The sequence below is a fragment of the Rhopilema esculentum genome, chromosome 14, assembly GCF_057945365.1.
Source record: "Rhopilema esculentum isolate cy_ngs chromosome 14, ASM5794536v1, whole genome shotgun sequence".
NCBI classification, from domain to species: domain Eukaryota; kingdom Metazoa; phylum Cnidaria; class Scyphozoa; order Rhizostomeae; family Rhizostomatidae; genus Rhopilema; species Rhopilema esculentum.
In genome coordinates this window covers 10,923,972-10,950,869 of record NC_142828.1, presented here as the reverse complement: position 1 = coordinate 10,950,869, position 26,898 = coordinate 10,923,972, and the positions used below count along the sequence as shown (strand labels likewise).

Below are 26,898 nucleotides of genomic sequence, written 5' to 3'. Positions count from 1 at the left end.
ATACCCAGTGTTTGATCTGTGTTCTGATGCTCCGTTTTAAACTCTGAAGACTGTCAGACGAAAGCTTTAGTTTACTCAAATGTTTACTTTTTTCAAAGCACTTTTTTTTATCAGAATTTATTTCATTTTGGAGACCATTTCTATCTGATGTGCTGTTATAGGGTTTTATTTTCTATGAATAGAAAATTAACTACTCTCAAAGTGACAATCTTCTGGTACAAATCAGAAATTTTTGAAGCTCAATCAATATCAATCAATACATCGGCTACAAACCAACGTTGTTCGATTGCTAAAACAGAACTAAGTAGGGCTATGGACCTTCTGGAAAAAAATTGAATGAATCTCCTATCACCCAAGAAATGCGACACCAATAAGGACTAACAAAACAGTCACATGTGAGTGTAAGAAATCTAATCTTTTTATGAAACATAAAAACATTTGCAAATGGGGACCTTTTAAAGATTGATTCCCACAAATGTAACAGCGAAATTATAATTTGATTTCATTTAGAAGTTATAAGCCTTTAAAGTTGCACCTTTCCGAGAAAAAAACGACAAAAGCCGAATCAGTTAGGTGACATTCTGACGTCACAATGTGCGGCTCTCGTTCGCCATGAATTTCGTATATCTTCCACCGAATCGTGAAGAAGTTATGGTCACGCGTTGATAACTGCATCTAAATCAGCAGGAGCTTTTTAGGATCGAAAAATTTAAAATGTTTACAATCATTCTAAGTCTGCGGGTCGGAATGTGTCCAAGCTGTGTCACGACTTTATTTTGATCACCTGTGTAGGCCCACAAAGCTATGGCTTCCTGTTCCAGCTCTTCCCTGGCGTATAATTAATCGAAATTGATACCCATGTTGTTCTCCAGAAACGATGAAGAACTAAAGCTTCAGAATTGGTGTCTGAAATGCTCAAACTTAAAGCCGGTTGAACAGAACTGAGAGTACCATCACTTGCAGTGTTCAATTTGCGAATCGCCGTCATTCGATTCGGTTTGAGGCGAGACTAACGAAATACACTGTGACGTCAGAATTGCGTCACAGTGTCACCAAACCGATAACTTTTTGTCGTTTAATTCAATTCAATTATCGAAATGCAAGAGCTTATATCTCACAAACTGTAAAAAACTTCGAAAAACAAATAACGAATTCGTGATCAGCAAAATGCAAGTGCAAAGTTTGGCTGGAGAGGCCCTTTAAGTTAAGTTACAAGATAAATCAGTAGTTGCAAGAAACACCTCAAGAGTATCAACATGTAATTTAAACAATGCTGAATACTGTGCTCTGTTTTGTTATCAGATGTTGAAAAAAATAACAGTTATTTCCCACTTTTTAGAACAATCTGCGAAATCAAAAAAAGTTATCGAAACTACGCATGCCTTGAAAAATCTTTTCAAATCAAAATACAATTCACCTCATTTAAAAACAAAAGCAGCGCGCCAAGTCGTTAAAAATGGCGGAATAGAGGAGCACAAAAAAGTTACCGTCTTTTAGTGCAACAGTTAATGCACAGTTAAAGGATGGCATAAAAATTCTGACAAAGGTAAGTAGAAAACAATCTTACTTTTTCCAGATGCCTGCACCGGCGCCGTTAGAGTGTTTGAAAAATATATTTTAATTTAGGCTACTACCGCCAGGGTGCATGCATGTACTTAGGCCCGAAGATCTTCGGCGTACACCCAGGTTTTTCGGCGTTCGGCGTACAAACCAATAAAAAACATTTTGGCGTACTTGAAATTTTCGTTAGTTGGCATGCTAAACATGAAGCCACGTACATAGTTAACGTAAAATGAAGACTCATACACCACAGCTTTCATTTTGTATAACCTAAAAACATATGAGTATATAAAGCTCTGCCTATAGGGTATCAACCATTGTCTAGCAATAACATGTCGAGGACACTACAAAATCATGTGTATACCTATCTACTGGCAAATATATACAAAATCTAAGTCGCCCTTAGTGTAGCATGTAGAGTAGAGCCTTTTGAATAAGCATTCAAAGAGAAGTGTGACATGAGACTGTCAAATACAAAATCTACATTACAAATACACTCATCTTTTATAAGAAACACGCTATAAGAAATGAATACTGGGCAAAAAAAAAATTTTAAGAAACTTCAGTACTGGAAGCAAAAAACTTCAAAAGCATTTGAATTTTGAAAAAGGTAAGCACTCAGAAATTTATGAAAATCTACAAATATGATTGGCTGGTTGGCAGAAACATTTAGATATAGAAAATGAAAAGATACTTTCCTCGTGAAAATCTTGACAGAACTTAACATTTGAAAGCAATAAAAACATTGACAATTGTCTTTGTTTGCTCCAGTGAACCCTAATAAATTTCTGCTGGAAAATTTCCTCGCATCAAATTAATTATGAAACACTAAAAGTTAAAATCGATGAGATTATGATTAAGAAGCAAACCAAATAAAACAAGAGCACATTTTGTTCTAGACCAATCAGCGAGTTTGTTTACAAAATGTCATTGGCCAATCACCTGCCTCCATTTCGAGCTTGATTTTTCAATATTTCAAACCAAAACATAGTTGCTGTGGAGAAAAACCTACCCCTATACTTTTACCCGGGAAAAAAATTTACGTTTTTCTACGAAAAAGATTTTTTTAACTTACTTTCTAGAGTAATTTTTTGGTACGAATCTAGGAGCCCTAAGCAGGAACACAAACGGTTGGTAAAATATCTGCAGTGAAACATTACCTATTTTCTACCTGGGCCCTACTGCCAAAAATGCCCACCCCCTAATTTATTTCTTATGAAGTTTTCGTTAATCAAACAAGGAATTTTTTTTAAGATTTAAGTTACCTGATATTTTGCACAAATAAATCACCCAGCCATCACCTGGGAATATTGTATTTTCCAAACAAAACTAGGCTTTATGATTGCCTTTTCCTTCCTCTACACCACCGCACTAAATAAGGCGCTGGTACCACAAAATTAGAAAAAAGCATGGAATAGTGGAACATATCATACTTAAAGCACCATTCTGGAATTCATTTAGGCATTTTGTAATCTGTGTACATCAAAGCAATGGATCCCAAATTGTGTAGACAGGAAAAATTTGTTTTCTCTCTTGGACTGTTCAACTAGGTAAGGGATAAGCAGTTGCAATTGGTCAAATCAAAGAACCAATCAAATATGCCTTTTGATCTCTCACATTACGTTCCATCCACATCAGTGGCGGCTCGCAAATGTATTCAATGTATTAGTCTAATACATAAAATTTTTGAATTGCACATAAAGTAACATGAGACCTGGTTCATTGTTAGTTCGTTGAATTCGAGAAATTCTATTTTCTTATCTGAGTGCTTTATTAAATGAGGCGCTTACAAAAATAAAATTGCGTTGCATTCGAGCACAATACGACTGATAAGAATCAATTGTGCTGTTTTGACTTGGTGGTGATCTATGTGATTAACGGAAGTATGGCCCCTGTGAAACTGCCGAACGGCCTCAATGTATTAGATCTCTTTTTTTAATACAACCACTCAAAATATCTTAGTGTTGGAGAGCTCTGTGTCTATTTTTGTGTGCTACTTATCCGTAAGTATATGCCTGCGCAGCGAATGTATTAAATCTCGTTTTCTAGTACACTGGAATTACAGCTCTGAGAAAGCCGTACCGCATTTCAACAAGAAGTCACTTTGAAATACAGAACTTATGAGTCTGCCTACAAAACCTTTTCATGAATGTGTGGTGACGAAAAAAGCAAATGGCTGCTCTCTTTTAAAGTCATCTTTGGTTTCAGCAAGATATCTTGGTTTCAGAAATAGTGCATTTTATTACATAATTTTAATTTTTTCCAAGTAATTTCTAATCAAAACAAAGTTGTTCCCCTAACACTAATCTTCCCCCTTGTTTTGGATTTTAATATGAAGTGGTTGATTCCACGCAAATGGCCAAAAAGAATCATGCATGAACTGTGAAAGCGACCCTTCCTTTTGATGTATTGAGATAAGTTTTCTAATACACCAGGGTTTAAGGAACAAACGGAGGCTGATAAGCCGTTTTGCATCGGCTTATCGTGGCGCCAGTGCGACCCTAACAACAAGGACCTAGCTCACAGGCCGTTAGCGTAAGGGTAGTTCATAAAAGAATCCATTTAGCGTGCGATCTGGATGAAACTCGGAAGAGAGAAGTGGAGAGGCACAACCACATTTTAAGTAACCTGAAAGGAACCATCTTACCTGCAAGATTTAAGATGTCGAAAAAATAGAAAAAATTCTCGTGTTTTTGCAGGTTTAGCAAATAAAATAGAGATAGCTCCCTGGACAGAAAAAATATAATGAATACGCAGTGGCGTGATTTATCCGACTGTTTCGATATTTTTTATCATCAGATAGATAAAAAACCCTTAAAGTGTGAATTTTGCGCAGTGCTTACAGTAACTTTTGTTTCTCTTGTCATTACATTCTAATACAACATTTATTTGGGTGCCAGCCGCCACTGATCCACATCATAAATTTTCTTCTTACATTACATTACCAGACGTTTATACTCTGAGGGATGTCAGATGAAAAATGTTTCTGCTCTTCCTTGCTATTTTCAGATCATGAAACTCTCAAGAAACAATGACAGTCTTCATCGTTTAATGTGTGCAATCACATGCACACGCATTGGCACACGCATGGCACCAATAATGCAAGCAATTTATCGCACACATGAGTTGTATATTTGACCGTCGTTTTTGACCTGAATAAAAATGTTTTCTTCAACGAAAAATTGGGAGTTTTGTTTTTCATAAGCTTAGCAACATCCGCTTATTCTTTAGATAGTGCCTATTTTGCTCTCTATCATGGCTTATTGCTTTGCTTTTTTCAAATTCTCCAGGAAACATGGCAGTCGTCAGGTAGTGTCCAAAACTTTTCCCTCCCGTTTTCGCCATTATCAAGGTAAATATCAATAAAATTGCTCATAGATGTAATTTTTATCATAGATGTGAGAGGCAGGTGACAAATAGTTCAAACTTTCATCATAATGTCCTGCTCTTGTCCTGCTTTTTTATTAAGCCAGTCTATATTGCTTACTTGTTCATCTCTATAAAATAGTTGATGCAAATGAAGCAAGAATCTTCATCAGTTTCAAATTTCAGAAGCTTTGATAGGCCTGCCTTTCAATTGTCTTTTACATTAATTGCTTTTCCATATAATCTGATTGCACCAAAATTACTTGTCTTTAATTCAAATGATTTGACTTGACTGTTCAAACGCTCAGTTTTTTTAGCCATAGCATCCTTTCGAAAAAGGGTTCCTTTCCTTCTTAAAAAGTCCCTTCTTAAAAAGTTCCTTCTTAAAAAGTTCTGTCAAAGTTTAGAAGAGAAATAACTCATCATTTTCATATTTTGGAAAACATTATACATTAAATTGCATGTTATTTTGAGGAAGGTGGTGATAGAATTTTTTTAGGAGACTCTCAAGTTTTTAAATTTTCTGAATATATGCAGTGATAGAAAATCCTTAAACAGTCACTGGTCTTGTATTAGATCATTTGTTTCGAAGTTTAAAAGTTAAATGATCACCACAAACCATATAATTTTTTAAATGTTAATGACAGATTGCTTTGTGCATTAAATAACATATCCAGGAAAAGGAATATGTGCACTAATAATTATAAATATAAACATGTTTATTGGGCCATGTTGAAAGTAGAATATTTTCCCCACCTTGATGCTCCTCTATTGTAATTACTGCACCTAATCTGTCTGCCTGCTCTCTTCTATTTGCTTATTACAAACTCAAAGAAGACCTTTGCTGTTGGTGTTTTGCTCATGCTTCATCAGTAATGATCAAGCGAAACACTTATCAATAATAAATTATCTTTTGTTGCATGATTCCGAATGATATATGCATTAGATGAAAGTCAAAATTGCAGCCATCCTGTTCCACATTTCACTGTTTTCAATTATACTCCTTTCTGAAATATACAAGTCAGCAATTTGCTCTGGAATATTTTTACCTGTTTCTCTGTTTCTACTTTTCAGCATAGAACTTATTTGGTCCGTACCATTCCATGGCCTTTAGTCTATTTTATGTAATTTAACATAATTTTGAAACTTTTACATTTGAATTTAGTTTTGAACATGATTTTCACACACTGTTAGAACTTTGCCTGAACATTACAACTTTCTTTCTCATCAGCTATAATATTTTTATTGCAGTTTTCTCCTTGAGTACAATGTAAAAGTACATGGATACTTGAATGAGTGAATTTTATACAGTTTTTTTACAATGAATCTCAACAAAAAAGCGACTTTTTGCTTATGTATCTTTTAGTAAATAACATATTTGAGATGTCATGTTTCAATTTCAGGCCTTTTTTCTTCTTCCAAAGACTTTGAAGAAGAGGTAAAACGGCAGACTCGGTATAATGTCAGCAGAAGAAGCGATTGACGTAACCGCTGAGAATGAAAATAAGCATGTACGTTTTGATACAGTTCTTAATTTTTTGGATCAAAAGGCAGGTCATTGTTTTAAATCATAAAACAGAACCGGTCTCCCTGTCTGTTTTAAAGCAAGCTGCATCCGTCTCATTTTATGAAATATTTCGGGTAAAGTAAAACTTTGGTAGGAGTTCAAGTCAATTTCATTGCAGAAAAGTTTTTGCAATGAAATGGTAGCTTCAAGTAAACCTCTTGTTAAAATAAAAAGAATTATTTTGTCATGTTATTGAAAAGATCTTACCATTCTTTTTTTTCAGACATCACTATTTTTTAAGTTTCCATGATTGCCCTCTAAGCCAACGTTTATGCTGTTGGGAATGTATTCTGCTTTTTTAGGCCCCGTTTACACGATACCGTTTTCATTTGATATCGGATTCGGTTTCCCAATCCGATATGCAATTTCTCCCTGTTTACACGATACCGTTTTCATATCATATCGGATTGGGGCTCTGTCTACACGAATACGTTTGGGGCGCTGCTGGAATTTCGCCTTTATTCTACATTCTCTGCGCAGTAGCATTTTGTTATTTTGCCAAGGAAGCCATCTAGGCGCCAAATCCGAAGCTTTCAGGGAACAAGAACTTTGCGAAATTATAACTAAACTAACTCAGTATGGGGAAAGAGAAAACCAAAGAAGATAATTTTACATGGACTGATCAGGAAATCGAACTGTTACTGGAAACAGTAAAGGCTCATTCTTCGCAATGCTCATACAAAGGAAAGGATTGGGAAAGCATCAAATCAAAATATGACAAAATAAAAGAATTGTTTATCGAAAGGTACCCAAAAGAATCAGAGGAAAAATTTCCAACATCTTTGAATATTTTGTTTTTCAAAAAGGCGCCCAATGTGCAAATGAACACGAGACTGTTTCTGATAATGAGGCATCGTTTTCATTTCATATCGGATTCGGCTGTTTACACGAGAACAGAGGCATATCGTTTTCATTTGAAAACGCAAAAACGGTATGAAGCATATCGGATTCATTCGTTCTCGTATTAACAGAAGGCCAATCCGATATCAAATGAATCCGATATCAAATGAAAACGGTATCGTGTAAACGGGGCCTTAACTACATGTGATGTTTGCATCATTTTATAAAGTGAATAATTGATCGGTTTGAGATAAAGGCAAATACTGATTGCTCATTTGTTAAAAGGCAAAAAATATTCTCTCGTTTTTCGATGTTACTTTGATTATCTCGAAATTATTGGAATTAAACGTCTTATTAACAATTTTTTATTCACGTTCCTTCACCAGTGGTTCATACTTCAGACTAAACCTGAAGAACTAGAAAAGGAGCAAGGTTATAAAGATGTAGATATTGACTCTGGAGACCAGAATGAAAACCTGATAGAAGTAGCAAATAATACGAGATTGTCCCTTACAACTGATTCTGGAAATGCTGAAATACTGCCAAGCGATGTATCTGGTGATTTAGTTGATGAGAAAGCCTCTAAAATTCGGGAACAAAACTTGTCAGAGGTGCGTTGTGTAAATGAGTATTGCTTTTAAATAAACCAAATAACCTGTTCGTTTCAACTTTGCCTTCTGCTTAGTTCACTGCTTTATGTATTCTACACAATATATACTTTAAGTATTGTTTCAGGACGTTTCAAAATAATATCTATCATTGGCCTGATATTAGCCGCCATAGCATAGGTTCCAAATCTTTGATTGGCTGAGCGACCAAAATTCTCCATACCCCACTAGCCAATCAGAATTCAACTATATGACAACAAACGTGTCTCGCAGCTAGATTTAGGCCTATTTTCGACGTTTTTACCATCACCCACAATAAAATAAACGGGGAAAATGTGGTGAAAGATAACCTAATTTTTTTTCAAAATTTGAGTCTTTAATAATTTTATGAAAAAACTGCCGTTGTACATCATTTGCGAAAAATTACTTCGCTGTGTCAAACATTTAATTTTCTTACATTTTCTTTGATCGCGGATCCTTTTGAATCTTTTCAGAAAACCAGAAACTTTTTTACGCTGAAAAGATAATTTCCAAAAATGAATACATAAAAGTAATTTTTCGTAAATGATGCATTTTAATTTCCCCGTCCTTTTCATTGTTGACGAATGGCATCAGCTTTTACATGGCCGTAGCAGTGAACATCAGTGGACGTGAGATTCTCATCGATCTTCAAGCCTTTAAAAAACATATATAAAGTACCTGAGCGCAAGAGAAATTATTCAATTGTAGTTATTTTGAGAGAAAGATGGCCTGCATTTTCTCTCAGTGGAATTTAGCGATTTTCAATGCTGATAAGAAATGATTTTAACAGTGGCTTGTAAAGGTAATTTCATATTTGTTAATTAAGTGGATAAAACAACTTTTAAGGATTAAAAACTGTAATTTGTATGTTATCCCTCCCCCCAAATAATTATCAGGGTTTGAAAGGGACAGTTTCAATCCTTCGTAATTAACAATCGAGGAAGAATTTTGAGTGAGCACAACGGCAGTTTTTTCATAAAATTGTTAGAGATTCAATTTTTTGGTTAACTTTCACCACATTTTACACGTTTATTTTTTGTGGGTAGTGGTAAAAACGTCTAAAATAGGCCTAAATCTAGCTGCGACACACGTTTGTTGTCATATTCTTGAATTCTGATTGGCTAATGGGGTATGGAGAATTCTGGTCGCTCAGCCAATCAAAGATTTGGAACCTATACTAGCCGTCATATAGCCGAAGTGATATACATTAACAACAAAAATTTCGTCAGATAAATTTTCGGCTGATAAGCTTCGTCGAAAAAGACTTCCAACAACTTTTTAAGAATATCGTCGTGGCAAAATTTCATCGTGGATTTTTAACACAAAGATAGCAACATAGTACCAAAATCTTAAGAAGCAAAACCGTACAGGTTGCTTTATATTAGATCCCAAAAGTACTGACTTAATGGAGACTTAGGGGCTTGAGTTCGGAATTCGGCTCAACCCCAAGGCAGCTTTTTCCACAGAACAGCATGTCAGCAAAATCGTAATAAAGGCGGTATATTTTCTCAGTTTATGCGAAAGTTGGCCAAAAGAGATGCTTTTAGCATTCAAAGAGTTTTTATACTCTATTTCTTTATGGTATTAAAATCTATAAACAGAGCATGATTAGAGGGATAAGATTCTGTAGGCATAAGACCACCTCCAACGGGAAAAGTTGGTCTGCAAGTTTCGCTTCCTGTAGAGTTCAAATTTTGGTTTGAAAAGTGCAAATACCTTGCACGAATGAAAGAAAGTACAGTTAAACTATAAAAAGCAGGGGCGCACTTCTTTGAAATCGGCGACAAAAAGAGAGCTATTTTTATTTAACGATGGCGAGACAAAAATTTTGGTGAAAGCTATTTTTTATCGAACGATGGTGAAAACAAAGTTAAGAACTACTTTTATCGAACGATAAGTGGGGGAAAAAACAGTTCAAGAACCGAAAATGATGTGCATTATGATAATTATGACGACGACGAGAATTGTTATGAGGACAATGTAAATGAAGATGATTACGTAATTGACATTCAATAGATTAAAAGGATACGTATATTTGATTGCTGACCTCGTATAATTTTTTCTATGCGAATTCTCAAATATCGTAACTACAAAAAAGTTGGTCGTGACCAAAGTTCGTCTCATTTTTAATTTAGTCGAAGGAAATTTCGTCAAAGTATTTTTCCGAAAATTTGTCCCGACGAATTTGTTTGTAGTTAATTTAGCCTAATAAGAAACACCCATACACTTGGTTGATACAATGCAGCTGACTTGGCATCAAATATATTTGACAGTTTGTTATTCAATCCTTCAGCATTGTAAAAAGCACCCATTGGCTATATTCTTACTTTTTCAATTTATTTCAGCACATTTTGTACATGCATTCCTATTTTCCAATTTTCAAACTTGGGATTTTGTCTTTTTCAATAAGATCTTGCAAAGTGAGGTTTTAAGGTTGGTAACGGACTTAAAAATAGTATTCACATGGTCTTCAATAAAAACCCTCAGAGTAAGAAAAAGTTCGGCGCGTGACACACGTAAGTGTTCTTTCATTTGAAAATGACCCAAGTATTATTAGACAGGGCAGAAATTTAGGCAGTTACAAATTCATGCGAGTGACAAATATATTTCAAGTGAAGGCTAAATAGAAGAAATGAAAGTAATGATTAACGCGAATTTAAAACTGAAGGAACTCAAATAGTTTAACACTGAATGTTTCAAATATAAAGTAAGACTCGGGTCAGTTTTTCTATGACCTTTAGCGTTTCTCAGACTGTGTTAAGATTTTCTGGAATTATTTTATCTACGAGGTTTGACGTATCTCCTATTTGGAAACGTTATCTTTTTAATTTTTATCTTATTTCGTAACTAGCAAAGGGATTTGAGATTTTCTTATTCCTTAAAATTTGGTTAACATTAGATAATTGCAACAATTTGGTTAACTGACTAGCCGATGCCAAGTTAAAAACATTTAACAGTCTGGAAAACAGTCTTGATTTGTAAGGGCAATTAAGTTCTTATGTGTGACCTTTTGATCAACTAATCGATAGTCCACAGATAGAGTTGTTCTTTATGCTCTCTAGGTTTATTGTTCGAAATTGCAAAATTGCAAGACAGATTTTTAGATCCTTATCACTTAAAACTGCTATGGAATATATTGCTGTTGAAAAAAACTAGTGGCGGGTTAGAGAAAAAAGCATTTTTCTTGAAAGACGATGTTAAAGTTTCACATTTTCAATATAGAAATCTTTGCTGCACCATATGCACCAAACTATGCACGCAAAATGGAGAATTTTTAGATGTTTCTTTAAACAGCTGGGTCCAATTTTGTAGAATATGTCTTGGTCCTCAACTATTAGAACTTTGCAAATTGCAATCAACCTTCCTAGAGCAAGCATCATCAGAAACAACCCTATGTTTACTTAACCTTTGTTGCTGGTGCTTTCGTCTAGATGAGCAAATCTGAATGTTGGAGCAATTTACATTTTGCCAAAGATTTCAATATGCCTGTCGGCAGATTTTATAAAGATATGCTAAGAGTCCTGGGACTGCCCACTTACCTAGGCCATCGGTTCATTTCTTATTGTATATTCACCATCATAAGACGAACCCCAAGAACGATACAACTGCTAGTTTGAAACCTTGTAAAATTTATCCAGTCAATCTCTACTCCAAATGAAATTACACCATCTTGTGAAAATTAGTTGAAAACATGAACAAAATTCCTGCTTTGGCTGATGTCACTCGACAGTTTTCTATTCACCTTGAAAATGTTTGTCATTCTTTTGCCATCAGTTACATTTTATAAATAGTACATGACTTCTTGAAATCACAGTTAACAGTTACAAGCTAAGTTCGGGGCTAGTTCTCAGTTCCCTAAATTTTTTGCTTATATTAGTTTTTATATTAGTTCTAAAAGTTTTGAAAGGTTTCTTTAGTATCAAGTTCCTTATCGCTACTTTTTAGAAACAAAGAAGAACTAGTGGCAGATAATGGATTCTTTCAAACAACTTTCAATTGAGGGATCATCGTTAATGAGTGTTTAGATAGAAGTTTTTATTGTCTATTTTGGATGGTTTTAAAGAAAGGTCCATCTCAAGATAAACAGAAAACTGTTCAAAAGCTGATTCATCTTAGAAATGTCCTTGGAATTATTTTTCCATTTTTTCTAGTGTGTCATGTGGTGGTTATACAGGCAATTAACGATTTTACAGGAAATTGGAAGCTGCCTCAATTTAAAAGCTTGTTTCTACTTCAGTTCTTCAATTAAGATTGGGTTGAATCAAGATTAGGCGTATTGTTTTTTTGGTATCATAGCCACAGGGAAATGCATTCTTATTTTGCATTCAAAATAAATGGAAATTTCCATTATTTTTAGGATATTGAGAGCAAATGGTTTAACCTCAAGATATTGGAAAGCGAAGATAACAATAACAATTCGAAATCACGCCAAACTGATCATTCGGACGAGAAGGCAGGGGCCAGTCCTTCTGTTGCAACTATTCACCTGGCTGAAACCCTAGACACAACTGAACATGATAGTCCTTCTCATAACGAAAAAATAGTACAAAGTGTCGCTTTGTTGCCTCCCGACACGCCAGTTGGTAATCAAATGGGTAGTGTTTCCCGTATAGACCTGGAGGCAAGGTTCGCTTCAATTCAAAGGCCAGAACCGCTAGGCAAAGCTTGGGCTGACACCCACATCGGTAGAATAGCAAATCTAGCCAATCAGAATGGGCAGTTCCCTTCCAGTGTTGATGATGTTTATTTTCGGCGCTTGGCTGCAGGTTACAATAAAGATTTGAAGGATATCAGTGATACTGGTTTACAAGAGCAAGAGTACCCAGCCCGAATACCCTTGTCAGTTTTTGAAGGAGACTTAGTTGCAAATCCCCTCTTTAAGCAAACAGTTATCTCGTCAGAGCTTGGCGTTGTTAAAAGTAGTTCCCAAACTGCTATTGAACAACATGGTTTAGCTACTGAGAGTCAAACGAGTATTTTTCGCAACAGTGATTCAAATTTCGAAACTACAAATGCGCTTGCTTCTCAGGACAAATCTGATGACAACAAAGGCTCGGTTGAAACCTCCATATCCAAAATGTTAGAGCCAACTTATCAAAGTTCAGTAGCGTTATTGAAGGAATTGCAAAAAAGAAAACTCAGGCTTTCAAAAGAGCGTAGGACTGATGAAAAACCCCAATCGCGACCAGCTGACCCATTAATTTTAGCAGAAAATGCCGTCAAAGCATCAAATATTTTGTCCTCCAGAACTGAGAAGTCTCTTAGAAGAGCGTCCCTAGTATTGAAAGCAATCGAGGAACACAAAACACCGCCCAGCAATTTGTACGAGAGTTCCTCTTTCAGTGCATCACACATGTCAAGCAGTTTGTCTGTTGGTATGCACTCATTATCATTATCTGCTTCCACTGAAACAAGGTATGTTTCAGACAGCAAAAGCTCAAAGGACAGCGTCGATTTGCTTATAGATAAGCGCCTGAAAACACGGCAAGATGAGAGCTCGCGGTCCAACAAAAGCCTTACCTCTAGTAATTCGCTGTTGGCTACCTTGTCAGGAAAGCGAGTATCAGTGAATTCTACAGAGGCGTCCACTCTAGCAAGCACCGGACAAAGCACTGAGTTGTCCAGCCTTGAGAGCGACGGAAGCGCAAAAAGGGACAATGCATCAGTGGTGTTTTCGCCCAATCAAGATAGCCTCACTCGTCCTGAAACATTTGCCGATGCAAAAAAAGGAATGTCGTCGAATTTCTTGCAGTTGGAAGGGCTAAGTGCCGAAGACGACTCAAATACAGCTCTTAATGCGAGTGCCAGGTTCCAATCGCAAATGGATGAGTTCTCTCCTATTGACGGAGACAGACAACTTTTAAGAAGTAATAAGTACATGGCCAGTTCAAGAATTCTTAATTCCAAAAGCGTTCCGTCTGAGGCAGATGAAAGTTTATTGGACTCCGATGTTGTCAAGTTTCATCGTTCTCTTGGAGCAGGTACGGTCACTCCATTACCCCCTGCTGCAGACATATCATTGGATTCAGCAAATCAAAGCAAAGTTTCGAATTTTTCAACTGAGGGTAGAGAAGAAAGGGGGGATGAAATTCCGCAGAGGGTTAAAGAAAGTGCAAATGAAAATCAATCTCTTTCTTCAGCCCAAGTCACGTTATCACGAAGTGACGGAACTAGTGATTTAGTACCATCTATGCAGACTGATTTGAGTAAAGTCAGCAATGGAGATAGAAACTCCAGTGATGTCAGCTCTTCAGGTGATTCAGAAACTTCTATAGTAGAAGTTTCCGCTTCTAATCCGCGAGGTATTTACGACATAAGAGATTCTACGGGGCCTGGAAGCAGTAACCGAAAACGGCTTATTTCAGGGAAACGACCTGTCAGTCACAAAAAAAATACTAGAGATCCAACAAGCCTTTATGTCTCAGAATCTGAAATATCATTATCGACTATGAACGGAGAGCAGAAGAAACGGGAAACGGAAACAGAGAAACGGTCCTATTTCAATGAAAAAGGCAAAGATTTTCATAGAAATGCGTCGAATTCGTTGTCGATGTCAGAATACCCGGTTATTTCAAATATTGGTAAATCTTCTATTCAAGACCAATCGCAGCAATCAATAATATTCGAGCGTAATGAACTGAGAAGAAATCATGAAATACCCCATCGTTATAAGCCGTACACTAGCAGCCTAGCAACTGCAGTTGAAGAAGGTAGCAAAGTCGACAGATCAGAGCAACAAAAAAACAGCAGTAGTTTGCTTGATAGCTTTTCAACTGACGCGAAATACACAGAGGCATCTGACCCTTCATTTATATTCGATTCAGACAGAACAAATGTAAAACAACCTCGATTAAAGGATCCTACAGCTCTATCGCAGAGTAGAACGAAAGAGTTAAATCAGCTTTGGGATAGATTCAAAAGGAACTTTGAACAAGTTGATGGTAGTGGCAGGCAAGAAACTCTTGAAAAAATCGGCGTATTAAATGAATTGTTAGTTGGCTCTAAACAGAATGTTACGCCTTCAGTAAAAAAAGCAGAGGGTTTTGGCAGCCCTCAAGCACCGGTTTCTTTCGATGATTCAAGAAGAACAAAGGGTAATAAATCAAACATTGTAAACTCGCAACAAAACTGTCCACTTTGTGGGAAGCGCAACCTTCGAGAGAGAAGCACAAGCAAGTCTCCTCTACATGGCGGTCAGGAAGTCGATTCTCCTCTTCTTCTTCACATGTGGACACAGACAACGCCCTTGTATTCGACCACTGAGTCTTCTAATGCCGAATCTAAGGAAGTGAAATTTGGTACAGAGAAACCTAAGGTAAATGCCCAAGTGGAATACAGCACTGCTGACAAAGAGAATTTCAAAGAGGCAAAGGATAGTTCTAATATTGAAAATTTCGATTTGAAAATTAGCGATATGAAGAAGGCTAATCCTAATCCTTTGTCTTGGAACTTGGTCATCAAAGATATGCCAAAGAAAACTGATCGAAAGTGCCTTCCGAAGAAGGACTTGCAGGTGCCATCTGCGCCACAAAGAAAGAAAAAAGAGCCGGTTTTTACTGCCTGGTTTCAGTCTACTAGATCAGATGCTTCTGGTGGATCAATAGTACCACTTTCATCTGTGCCAAACCTTGCAGATACCTACAGAGACAACAAGCCTAAGCCAAAAGTAATTATCGAAAAAACAACTGCAAAGGATACTAAGTATGTTCTTGCCATTTTCGTGTATTCAGAATATTTTAGTATGGAATTGAGCGAGTTCGAAGTTCCATTTGTTTTCCGATATTCTTGGTCTATGAATTATATAATCGGGCTATAAAAATATTTTTGTCTGTTTCAGCCTTTTTTCGAATTATTGAGTCATGTCATGTTATTCAGTTATTCTTGAGGCACGAATTCTTCAGTGGCTGCCAATTCAACGGTGGTCAATTTTATGGTTTTACTTGAACCCCGTCGCTATTTCCGGACCTTTTGAGTAAAGAACAATTATGTTGAAAAAATTGGCAGTCTTATCTAGGTTTATATCTTATCTAGGATTTTCATCTTGGATCTTGACCTCATACCCAAACTTCTGCTCTAGTTGAAATGAGCTTTAAGGTTTTTGTGCGATAAAGTGAGTCGTATATGATCATTCTCAGGCGTGTAATGTCCTCTGCTACGTATCAGTACGAATACGTTTTAGGTTGAATCCCCACCACCTTTCCCTTCTCGTAGAAAATAAGCTTCAGAAAAAGAATATAGACATCGCTTATATACAGTATCCTTTGGTGATCTCAGTACGATTAACACGCGAATCTTTGCGTTATAGGTCTGTTGTTAGGGTTGGGCTCCAAGAGGCATTCCAGTTCGCAAAGAGTGATTTTATTCGAAGATCGAGATTGAGGATGGAAAATGTTAAGAATGCAAAGACACGAGTTAAAAAGAAAAATACAAGAAACCTTCAGGAGCGCCACCTAAATGACGCTGTTTTGACGTGCATTGAGAAACAGAGCTATCCACCCACTGTTGGTTAGTATTTATTTATGTTGATTAATTAGGTTGTCTATGTTAATTCCCGCAAATCCTCGGCTTTTTTGACGCCTTGGGTCGTTATTTATGTCAATTGTACCTTAATACATTTGACGTGAATTGATTAAAGGTGTGTTCATTCGGTAGCTCGTTCTTCTAAATCTTTCTAAATAATTGTAAAAAGCCTAAAAACCTGTGTTGGGCCTGACCTTCCAAACCTAAAGAATCTTGCCCTTATGATTTTTCTTTGCAGCTATTTCAAGTTGGAGGTTTCTTTTGTCATTACCCTGCGTCTATACTCTTAGGGGTGTGGGACGAAAAGTACTTAAAGGGGCTGTATCACAGTTTAGTAAACGAACCAAGTACACGGGACATTGTGTGTTTTTAACCTGACTTGCACATCGGTGATGATGACTTGCACATCGGTGAATGGCCGATGGTGTTCCGGTGAATCGACAAGCTCGATAAATTGTATTTTCTGAGCGTATTCAACGAACATGGAATGGACATTTGCTATATTTCAGCATATTTACCTACTATCGAATTATAAAGTGTATGTTAATTTGGTCTAGGCTACGGGAATGAAGCTTCATTCAATCATGGCGAAGATATTCCGTTTCTCTTTGTGAATTTGAATGGAATTAGACACTGTACAACAAAATGATTACTCCAAATTTGTCCTGCAGACTTTAATAATGTTTTTCGCTCATAATTTACATTAGTAAAGAAGGGCTTTTAGTGTCATTTCGGGCAATTTCCATAAACAGCTCCCTGTGAGTTGCCGTATCCTAGCCATAAAAGTGGCCTTTGTTTTTTGTTTTGCCATCCTAAAATGCAAAAGCTTCGTACGATGAGCACAGATACAAAAAACTCTTTTATTCCATATTGGTTTTCCTATTTAACGCAGGGTGTTTCACCCAAACAACTTTCGCAAACTGGCGTATTGCCACGCAGGATGTCCCTTGTGGCACAGCCCCTTTAAGCATAAAATGTTTTCACTATTTCACTTATCCGTGCTATCTTCACGTTTCTTTTACACTGTTCATCATCACCAGTATCCAAATAACAGATCTTTCTTTTACAGAACACCTTTTCAAACCAAAGAAACGTCATATAAGCAGAAAAGAAATGCTGGACCAAAATAGAAAGCAAGTCATCATCATTTTTTTCATTTTTTAAAATATCTCTCCAATATTGAGGGTTGATTGATTATTCCTTAATCTAATATCTGTGGTGACCTCTTGTTTTCGAGTTCTAGCGATGTCATCTCTCCGCATAAACAGTTTATGCTAATTACCTTTGGGGCAGGACGACGGAACGTTTGAGTGATTAGTGACATGTCACAATTTGGTTCAGCGGCATTTTCAGTAGGCTTACTGGGAAAACCAGACCCTATGTTCCTAGGATCCCTATGACCCCTAGGACCATTAACTACGAAGAACCAAAAAGGACCCTTAACTACTACATGATTTACGGCTCCCCCAGAGCCATGCCTTTTAATGCCATTATGTTGACATCTTTGGAAGCATTCCGACTTTGGCTCAAACTCATTTAACAATCAACTCTCTTGTCCTATTATGATTTCCATAAGGCGAATTTCGCACCGAATTCGCTACAAACTCGTTTTAAAGTCTCTTTTGATTTCCACGAGACTGCGAAGTCGCTGCAAAATTATATTATGATTTTCCCCAAAACTTGAGTCATCGACATATGATAAGTATTTAGAACGTAAGTCAAACAACTTTATCATGCTTTGATTGGTTATTAGCTGCTGCGAAAAATTTCGCCGCGGAAAAATTAGGACTCTTTTTTAAAAAAAAATCAAAACTGCGCCCCTTCGATATCTTCACCAGTGATTTCGCTGCTAAATTTGCCTCATGGTAATTCTTCATTTATAGTTGGCCTTAATTAGCTTCTTTATAGCTATTAGACGTTCAGTTAGTACGCCAACTTTAAACAAATTATTTATTTATTATATATATGTTATCATAACCAGTGTAATGTGCGTTGCATGGGCGGGGAAGTTTAAAAAGTGTGGAACTTTTTAATGGAAGACTTAGACAAGAAGTAAGGTTTCTCATGCACCATACCTTTTTGGAGGCTAGATGAATGTTAAGCAACTTGTTTTGCTTCTCTCATTTGGTCACTTAATTAAAGTGACTTTCGATGCATGCATCAATGGTGTTTTTGTCTTGTTGCCATTATTCCATTTGTCATTAGTCCATTAGGGTGCGTGTGTAGGGTCTGGTTTTTCCAGTATGCAATTTTGGTGGGCGCTCTGAAATATTAGCATTTGTTTGCTAACAAGCTTAATCCCTTTTGTCTAGGATCAATAGAGAGTACGTTTGTCAGAAGTTGTTCATAAAATATTGTTCAGTGCGTACCAAAAAGCTCCGTTACTACACAGTTGACTGATAATTGCATTAAGCGTGAAACTTCAAACGGTCCTTTTCTGAGAAACCAAAGCTTACCTAATTTGTTGCAAAACTTTAATGTATGGGTGCAGCATCTTGCATTAAATTGGTATGGATTGATATCAATTCTGCGTGTGATTTTGCATTGACTAGGAGTGTCGCGCTGCATTTACTGGACATTTAATGTTAAACAACATACAGTTAACTACATTCACTACTCAAAATACACCAAAGAAACATCCAGACTTTGGCGTAATTTTACACTTACGAAGTCTCGCCGCTTGATGCTCGTCTGTTTTATTCCACAAATTTAAGAATGTTTCTTCTTGAACTTTCCACATAAACGAAAGCGGTCGAATCAATCAACATCGATCGAATCGAACGATAATCCGGTTTTACAGACCAGTTCCCACTTGCCTGTAGACCGCTCTCGATCGACGTCGATTGTTAGACTGCGAGTATGTTTGGCATGGAAGTTTTCAGTCATTTTCCTGTCAAGTTTTAAGAAAAAAAAGTCTTCAGCGGAAAGTAATTCTCAGAAACGAGAGCAAAGTGTTTTATTAAATGATTGGGAGATTATATTTTAAGGTTAATAGTAAAAATCATATATGCAAACTATTCACAATAGAGCAAAAGCTCGATTGTATTTAAAGTTTGTGAAATGAAAATGGATATACAAGTGGTTCGAGCAGAATTGCACACTCGATACGTAACACTACAGGGTATAAATACTGTAATCCTACACATTCAAATGGTTTGTTGTGAAAAGCTTGCATATACGATTTTTATCCTAAACCCTAAAATACAATTTCCCAGTCAATTGATAAAACCAACTCTTTGCTCTCCTCTCTGAGAATTATTTTCCGATGAAGACAGTTTTTTACCTCAAACGAGGCAGGAAAATGATTTCAAACTTCCATGCCAAACATATTCCCAGCCTGACAATCGACGTATATCGAGACCGGTCGACAAGCAAGTGGAAGCGGTCGCCAGGCAAGTTGATTATCAATTGAATCGAGCGACGTCGATCGATTCGACCTTTTTCATTTAAGTCCAAACTGAGCTTAAGATTGCCCAATTCTTGTTGATTGAGCCATTCTACTCAGATTCATAGATGCTCCTTCAACTAAAAAATGTCCTTTGAGCAAAACACTCCTTATTTTAGTTCTTAATTGTCTTTGTTTTGTAGAAAGTACGAGGCTTTACCTGAAGTTGTTAAACGTCGGGAGGAGGAAAAAAGGAATGCGCGATACCAGCGAAACAGAATCATGATGAAACAATTTGATAAGGTATGTCTGCCATTTCAATGCTGCTAAAACCCCCAATCTCCACCTCCCACCCCTCCCATTGTCCTTCACCGTTAACAACAAGGTATAAATGTCACTCTCTTATACTGGGATTAACCGGATCAAGATTTAAGAATCCGGCTTAAACCGGACTTGCCTTATAATGTTTAGGAATCAGGCCGGATTTTTTAGCCGGACGTTTTCAGATAGTTCTGCTGTCACCGGACTTTCCCATAAGAAGTTTTTTGCAGTTAGTTTTCTGCATATCGCAGACATTTAACTCAGCAGGAATATTTAAGTCATTACTTTGATCACCAAATGTCATGAAGTGGCATTTGTCTTCATTTAACTTCATACAGTTGTCTTTAAATCATTCTTCAACTGTTGTAATCTCCTTGCGATAATTTGTTGGCATTTAGTCATTTCTATTTTTTGTCGATTAAAATTTATCGCACTAACCGCTCCCGCGTCCATAAACTGTTTTTACTTTATCTCCAAACGAGGAGATAAAGTAACTTACTTTACTTTTAAACCAGCATTGAGGAGGCATAACCCTCGTGTCAAAATTCAGAAGAAGTAAAGTTCAAGCAGCTTCAACATAGACAGGGGATTATGCAAAACAATCTAGCAACCTGTCTAACTTATTTTTTTTAAAGTTTAAACCGTAAAATTAAAGGCCACTGATCATTTTAAGCCTTTGGGATATTATGGCTAACAGCCGGAATTCGCCTTTCTGGAAGCATAAAAAGTGCTTTCAAATTTTTCAAATTCGGCAAAATTTCGACTTTTAAACTTTTCAAATTTGATGATAACATCAGAAAGAGCTTGCAGCACTGAGCAAAAGATTGCAAAGAATCAATGTGATCTGACCGGCATGCTTTTTCAAGAACACTTGGCTCCAGTTTTAGCTTGGCGTTTGTTATTTTGTTTCTTATTTTTTAATGGAATTTCCTGTGCATAGTAGTGTCGGAACATAACCTGTGCTTGATTAGTTTTTAATAAAAACGGTCTTATTTTCAATTTTTTTATTTATTTTGAATTAATAAATGTATTGGTATTTTATTTTCAATTTTGTTCACAATCTTTCCGATCATATTTGATCTTTTTAGAAGTATGTAAACCTCTAACCAATTGGTGGGTGAATAATCTACTATAATATCTGTGAAAATCAATTACGTGATCAAGATAAGCCATTAAAGTATATCCGCTTGTGCATAAAGTCACAAAATAGAAATGTTGTTGATGTTTGAATTACATGAATAATGACATGGTCTACCCAATATTGAATGGAATCCTACCACTTTTGTATCCTAATCAACTCGCAATGATAATGTCTTGTGAAATTCAGATTTTATTCGCATACGATTTCTCTTATCTGTTTATTAAATTTTAAACTCTAGTATTCAATAATTACCAGGTGTTTTTATCCTGAGACAAGGCTTACAATATTCCCATGAACCCCGATTCCTAATACGGTCGTCGCCTTATGCAGGTTTAATACCTTCCTGGAAGTATAAAACTGAGAGTTCTGGGAATTTTAATCCCGTGTTTATCGTTGCAAGGGCTTTTAAATTGTTGATAGTGTGAAGGGCACTCAGGCTGGAGCGATATAGAAAAGGACAAGATTCACTTTAACATTTTCATTAAATCAACAATAAACATGACTCCAGTGAGACATGGAACACAAGTTAAATTCTAATTACAAACTACTGTTAAAATAGAAAGCTGCGCGGAAACACGTGAAGAACATGAATATTTACGAAAAACAGGAATGGTGACTAACATGATATAAGCTTAAGCGACGATGCAATGTAAAAAAAAACAACCGAGTCATGTACTAAAAAAAGATACCGAAAAGGAATGGAAACGAGGGTAAGACGTAGGTTAAGCTAAAACGATGTAGTAAAAGGTAGTCATCGAACTGATTGGGAAAGAGCTGCTAAACTAAAAGAAGCAACTATTTGATGACGATAGAATAGAAACAAATATATCTAAATGAATGGAGAAAAGGGGGGTATCGTGACAATAGTGAGGATGACCACGGGGCTCAAACCATCAAATTTGACATGAAAATATGCTTTAGTATTTCAAGCAATAAGTAGAAATCAATGAAAAGTGGGATCAAGTACTAAAATCTTGGTAAAATATCACCTAACGTTTCAAAACGCAATGCTTGCTACTCTGGCATATCAAAGCAATAGCCACATTCTCATTTTAGGTGACTCAATCCCAATTTATGCAAAAGGTCGTCATGAAGTCATCTTGCGGCTCACCATTAAGAATTTGGAGCATTATTTAATACCTTGCCTTCTATAAGACTCGAAGCCTGTTATCTAAGACAGGGTTGGTAGGTTGCCTCAAGACCGCCAGGCCAAATTAATTTGCCTGGGTTTTTTAAAAAGAGGCTAAAACAAAGTTTCTAAAAGCAGAGATTTTCGTACATTTTCTTCTGCGAAGTCTCGTTTTCCAACTGTACTTCTATCACCGTTCCCCTTTATTATTTTGCTAAAATGGTTAATGAGTACTCAAGTAGAACTATGAAATAATGTGTTCAGTTCCTGTCATTCTTCCGTCTTTCGTAACTATTGCAAATAGTCTAAGAACACATGCTTTTATATAACTACGATTTATAGATGGGGCGCAAAAATCGGCTTGGCCACCCCAGGGAAAACATAGCCACCCCGCCACTGGGTCTAGGGGGTGCTATAGGAGTTCCAGCACCCCTGGTCTTTTGTTGAGTAGCCAGGCCAGCAAGATCTACCGGGGCTTTTATTTTCCAGACACCATATGTATGGTTTGCATTGCACAATTATTAGTTGGATTAGCAGCATTATCTCTGATAGGTCTAATACCATGATTTCTTGGTGTATTGCCCTGGTACGTTTCTAAATCTTTTTATCTCTACAGGTCCTTGCCCTCTCATCGACAACTGCAACGTTACAAATCTCTGCAACTTCATTCTTCTCAGCGTTGTACTGCTAACCAATCCATTTTTAACAGATATTTCCATACACATTGCTACCAGGAGATCTGATATTTTATCCCTCGTTCCTCAAGATATACTCTGAATCTTCCTCGTCTTTCCTTTCTAGAGCTTGTAAACTTTGAAACGCTTTAAAGCGCACTTCTCTCACCCCAAATTCTCATAACCTTTCTTCTATCAAAACCAAGATCAACAAACTTTATCATCTTTTCCTTTCCGTAGCTATTGGTCATTAGTAAAAGGAGGGGGCACCAAGATTGGTGAGGGCTTGGGGGACCAATGAACCTCGATCTGCTCCTGAATGCAAAGTCTTTTCCTGCTAGCACCAATGACCTGCTTAAAGACTTAACTTCTAAAAGGGAAAGACTTCCATGTCTGCCATGCAGTAGTCTTCCCTCTATTCGATTCAACTGTTTCAAAAACGGATGGTGCATACCAAAACATGGAACACGATATCTCGTGATGCCTGAAGGAGTATGTCGGATCGGTATCCCCTTTTTTTTCAAGTAAACAACCTTACCCAAAACTTTTCAATACTGAAGCATGGAAATTTAGCAATTACGATAATTAGCTTGTATCTACTTCCTCGTGATTGCAAGGATTCGACTCATTACAAACCAAGTGGCCTTTTTGTAAGTGTTACGTCCAACAGAGTACTGAATACTATCTCTCCCAACGCGAAATCATTTGTGATCAAAGCTAATTGATCGGGGTGTTAATCGTGCTTTCAAATAAGTATTTATACAAGATTAACTATAGCATTTAGTTGACTTTTAGCGACATTCCAGAGAAGAACTCTTTAAAGATCTGGAAAATATTACACATTTTATAAACAAAATTTTCATGTCACTGATTTCATTTTTAAAAAGTTATACAGTGACATGAAAATTTTGTAAATTTTGATAATCAATTTAGGAACAAGCATTCTAAAAATAGCATTTGGTGGCACTTTGAAGATGCGTGTCGATCCAAATCCTTTTAATGTGGTATTATTAGTATCCAAATGTGGTTGCTTGCTATTGATTTTATCTTTAGCTGAGTTGTAGAGATAAGTGTGTTAGAGGTCTGGGAACGAGTACGTGGTCTAAAAATAGCAGTTAGGGGCATTTTGAAGATGCGTGTCAATCCAAATCCTTTTAATGTGGTATAATTTAGTATCCAAATGTGGTTGCTTGCTATTGATTTTATCTTTAGCGGGGTTGTAGAGATAAATGTTTCAGAGGTCTGGGAACGAGTACATGGCCTAAAAATAGCATTTTGGGGCATTTTGACGATAGGTGTGAATTTGAATCACATAACCGTGTTATGATTAGCATTTATACAAATTTCCATGTCATTAATTTGATTTTCAACAAAGTTAAAGACATAATCATTTCAAGAGTCTGGGAACAATGAATCATTTTAAAAATAGCTCTTAAGAGCATTTCTCAGACTGGGTCCCGATCCCATCTTTTTCAGCATATCAAATGGTATGTTTGTGCCAATTTTCATGCTTTTATCACGATTTGCGCATTCATTCTGCTTATCTCCTGCAGTATTGGCCTGGAAAACCGCTTGGGGAAATTCCTGCGATTTTTAAGACCGGGATTAGTGAATGGTTAGATTAGTTTCCCTTCTGTGCAGGTCATGAAGCATTATCTAGAGTTAACGAAAACCAACTGCAGTCTGTTAAGCTGTTACCAATCAATCAACTGCCGTCAACCCCGCCGATAGGACTTAACTAGAGCTCTAATGCTACTCAAAAATTTGTTGCTAGAGTCTTGTTTCAAACCCAAAATTCCCTAGCCCTTTTTTACATTATACGCTAATTTCAAAAAGCTTAAGCATTAGAAGCTATTGGAGCTTTGTTCTGTGTGTAAATTTTCCTTATGATGTCTACTCACAACTTGTCTTTTTCTTTCTACAGAAATTGCGGGCAAGATTGCTGAGCCAAAAGAAGCAATAGAACATCACAAGGCTTCGTTTTTGAAGTTAGTGCCTAATTTAATTGGTTCCCATTCAGAACATTTAGACACTATTTCCTCACTGGTTTTCATTTATATCAATGTTTGTGTAAAGGAAATCTTTCTCTAACCGTGCATCCAACGATTTTAAATTCGTTCAAATTCCAATTCATTATTTAATCCACGAGTTGTGTTTCTTATACCTCTGAAAAAAACTTATGCAAGTTTGGTTAGCTGTTGGTTGGTATTATGTCTGCCAACAACATCTGCCTTGGTGATCATACAAGTTGGAAAATGGAGGAATGGTCTCCCTTTAGTTAGTTAAACCAAGTGAGTCAGTTTTGGATTTCTGAGTTCATTCAAAAGTCATTGGTGTACTTGTTCCTTTTTGAGGCATTTATTCCTTTTGATTTGACGATTAAAGCTTCCTTTCGATGAAAACCCTCTGCTACCTCATTGTTGCCAGCCCAACAGAGAAAATGATAAATACTAATTCGATCGAAGCTTCTTATAGAAAATAATTGTAGAGATATGAAAGACATCGATTGCTCTGTCATTTCTGTAATTTTGGATAACTATCTTGAAAATAGTGACCTTCTGCTCTGCTTGAAACCGTTGCTGACTGCCTTCAAGCTTCACCTTCAGGCTCCTTTGCGGCGTATTTTCTTTTGCCACAAGAACAATGTTGTCTGCATGGGTTATCATAACAGTGTCTTCGTCCGGGCAGATAGTTTGATAGTGGAGTTGTCACTTCAAAAATTTCTTGACACGTGAATGCTGTCAAGAGCATTTCATACTTTGAAAAAACTGTATTGATGATTTTGCATATGTTTGCACCTTTGCATTAAAAGTTTGAGCATGTTTTTCAAAAATTACATAAAGAACTGTAAGAACAGCGACACTGTCACTCAATAAAGATTTTGAGGACCCAAAGATCTCTCCTTATGCTTGCATAGGGTCTCACTTCAAAATGACTTTAAAAAAATCAATCATTTGATAACATATTGGCTAAAAGCTTTTAACAATTTATTATAAATGTTTGCTTTTTCAAAGCCATTTTCAAGTTTTGTACTGCCAAAAAAACTGTCTTACTGCACTTGTTTTTTTATTCTGATGTTACAAATCAATAAAAGCTTGAATTCAAGAAAAATCTAAGGTGCCCACATGGAAAGTGTTAAGGGCCCCACTGGGAAATTCCCCGAGTGCCGGTGGGCCACCACGCCCCTGCTTATCACCAGGCACCGCCAGCCATTGGGGTAGCAGGGGCTATAGCCCCTCCACTTTTTTGCGATGATACGTTAGAAAACGTTCATGAAAGTTTACTCTAACTTTGGTCCTATTAAACATTGAATAGTATACTCCTAAGAAGTAGCAGTTTTTCTTGACTGGGAACTTTTTGTTAATTCTCTAGGTGTTTTTCTTGATGTTTTATTATCCCAAATCTAATTTTATCTATTTTTATAACTATTGATATCTTCCCTGAACCAGATTGTTTATAAAACCCCAGTAGAAATAAGCCAGTATTTCCTGAAAGGGGCGTTTCCGGCGTTCCAGAGGGCGTAGCCTAAAAAAATTCGGTCACGCCCTTTTCAGCCCTCCCACTGGTGCGCGGTCCCTGCTGATCATTCTTCTTGAAAGGACCTCAGTCGCAGTCTTCATTTTTTCAAGATTGGTCTTTCTGATGGAGATTGACTTTTGATTTCTTCGTGCTAGATGTCAAGGCTGTGTTTACACGATATCGGCCAAAAATTTGGCCTGCTTTTGTAGCCGACCACAAGTGGGGTCACTTCAACGTCACGTTTACA

The 26,898-nt window shown here is 36.7% G+C and overlaps 1 protein-coding gene across 1 annotated transcript; it reads left to right on the top strand.

The window, feature by feature from the left end:
- Positions 1-1,408: 1,408 nt before the first annotated feature.
- Positions 1,409-25,275, top strand: LOC135696018 (uncharacterized). The gene is made up of 8 exons (XM_065215280.2): positions 1,409-1,546; positions 6,330-6,437; positions 7,720-7,944; positions 12,320-15,663; positions 16,268-16,467; positions 17,552-17,615; positions 20,071-20,170; positions 25,057-25,275. Exons 2-8 carry the CDS (start codon positions 6,387-6,389, stop codon positions 25,093-25,095), a joined length of 4,023 nt encoding a protein of 1,340 aa, XP_065071352.2. The 5' UTR covers positions 1,409-1,546; positions 6,330-6,386; the 3' UTR covers positions 25,096-25,275.
- Positions 25,276-26,898: the final 1,623 nt, after the last annotated feature.

Coding starts and splice junctions, on each gene's coding strand:
- LOC135696018 (XM_065215280.2), top strand. CDS start 6,387: ATGTCAGCAGAAGAAGCGATTGACGTAACCGCTGAGAATGAAAATAAG. Junction 17,616..20,070: donor ATGCTGGACCAAAATAGAAA/GCAAGTCATCAT, acceptor TTTGTTTTGTAG/AAAGTACGAGGCTTTACCTG. Junction 20,171..25,056: donor TGATGAAACAATTTGATAAG/GTATGTCTGCCA, acceptor TTCTTTCTACAG/AAATTGCGGGCAAGATTGCT.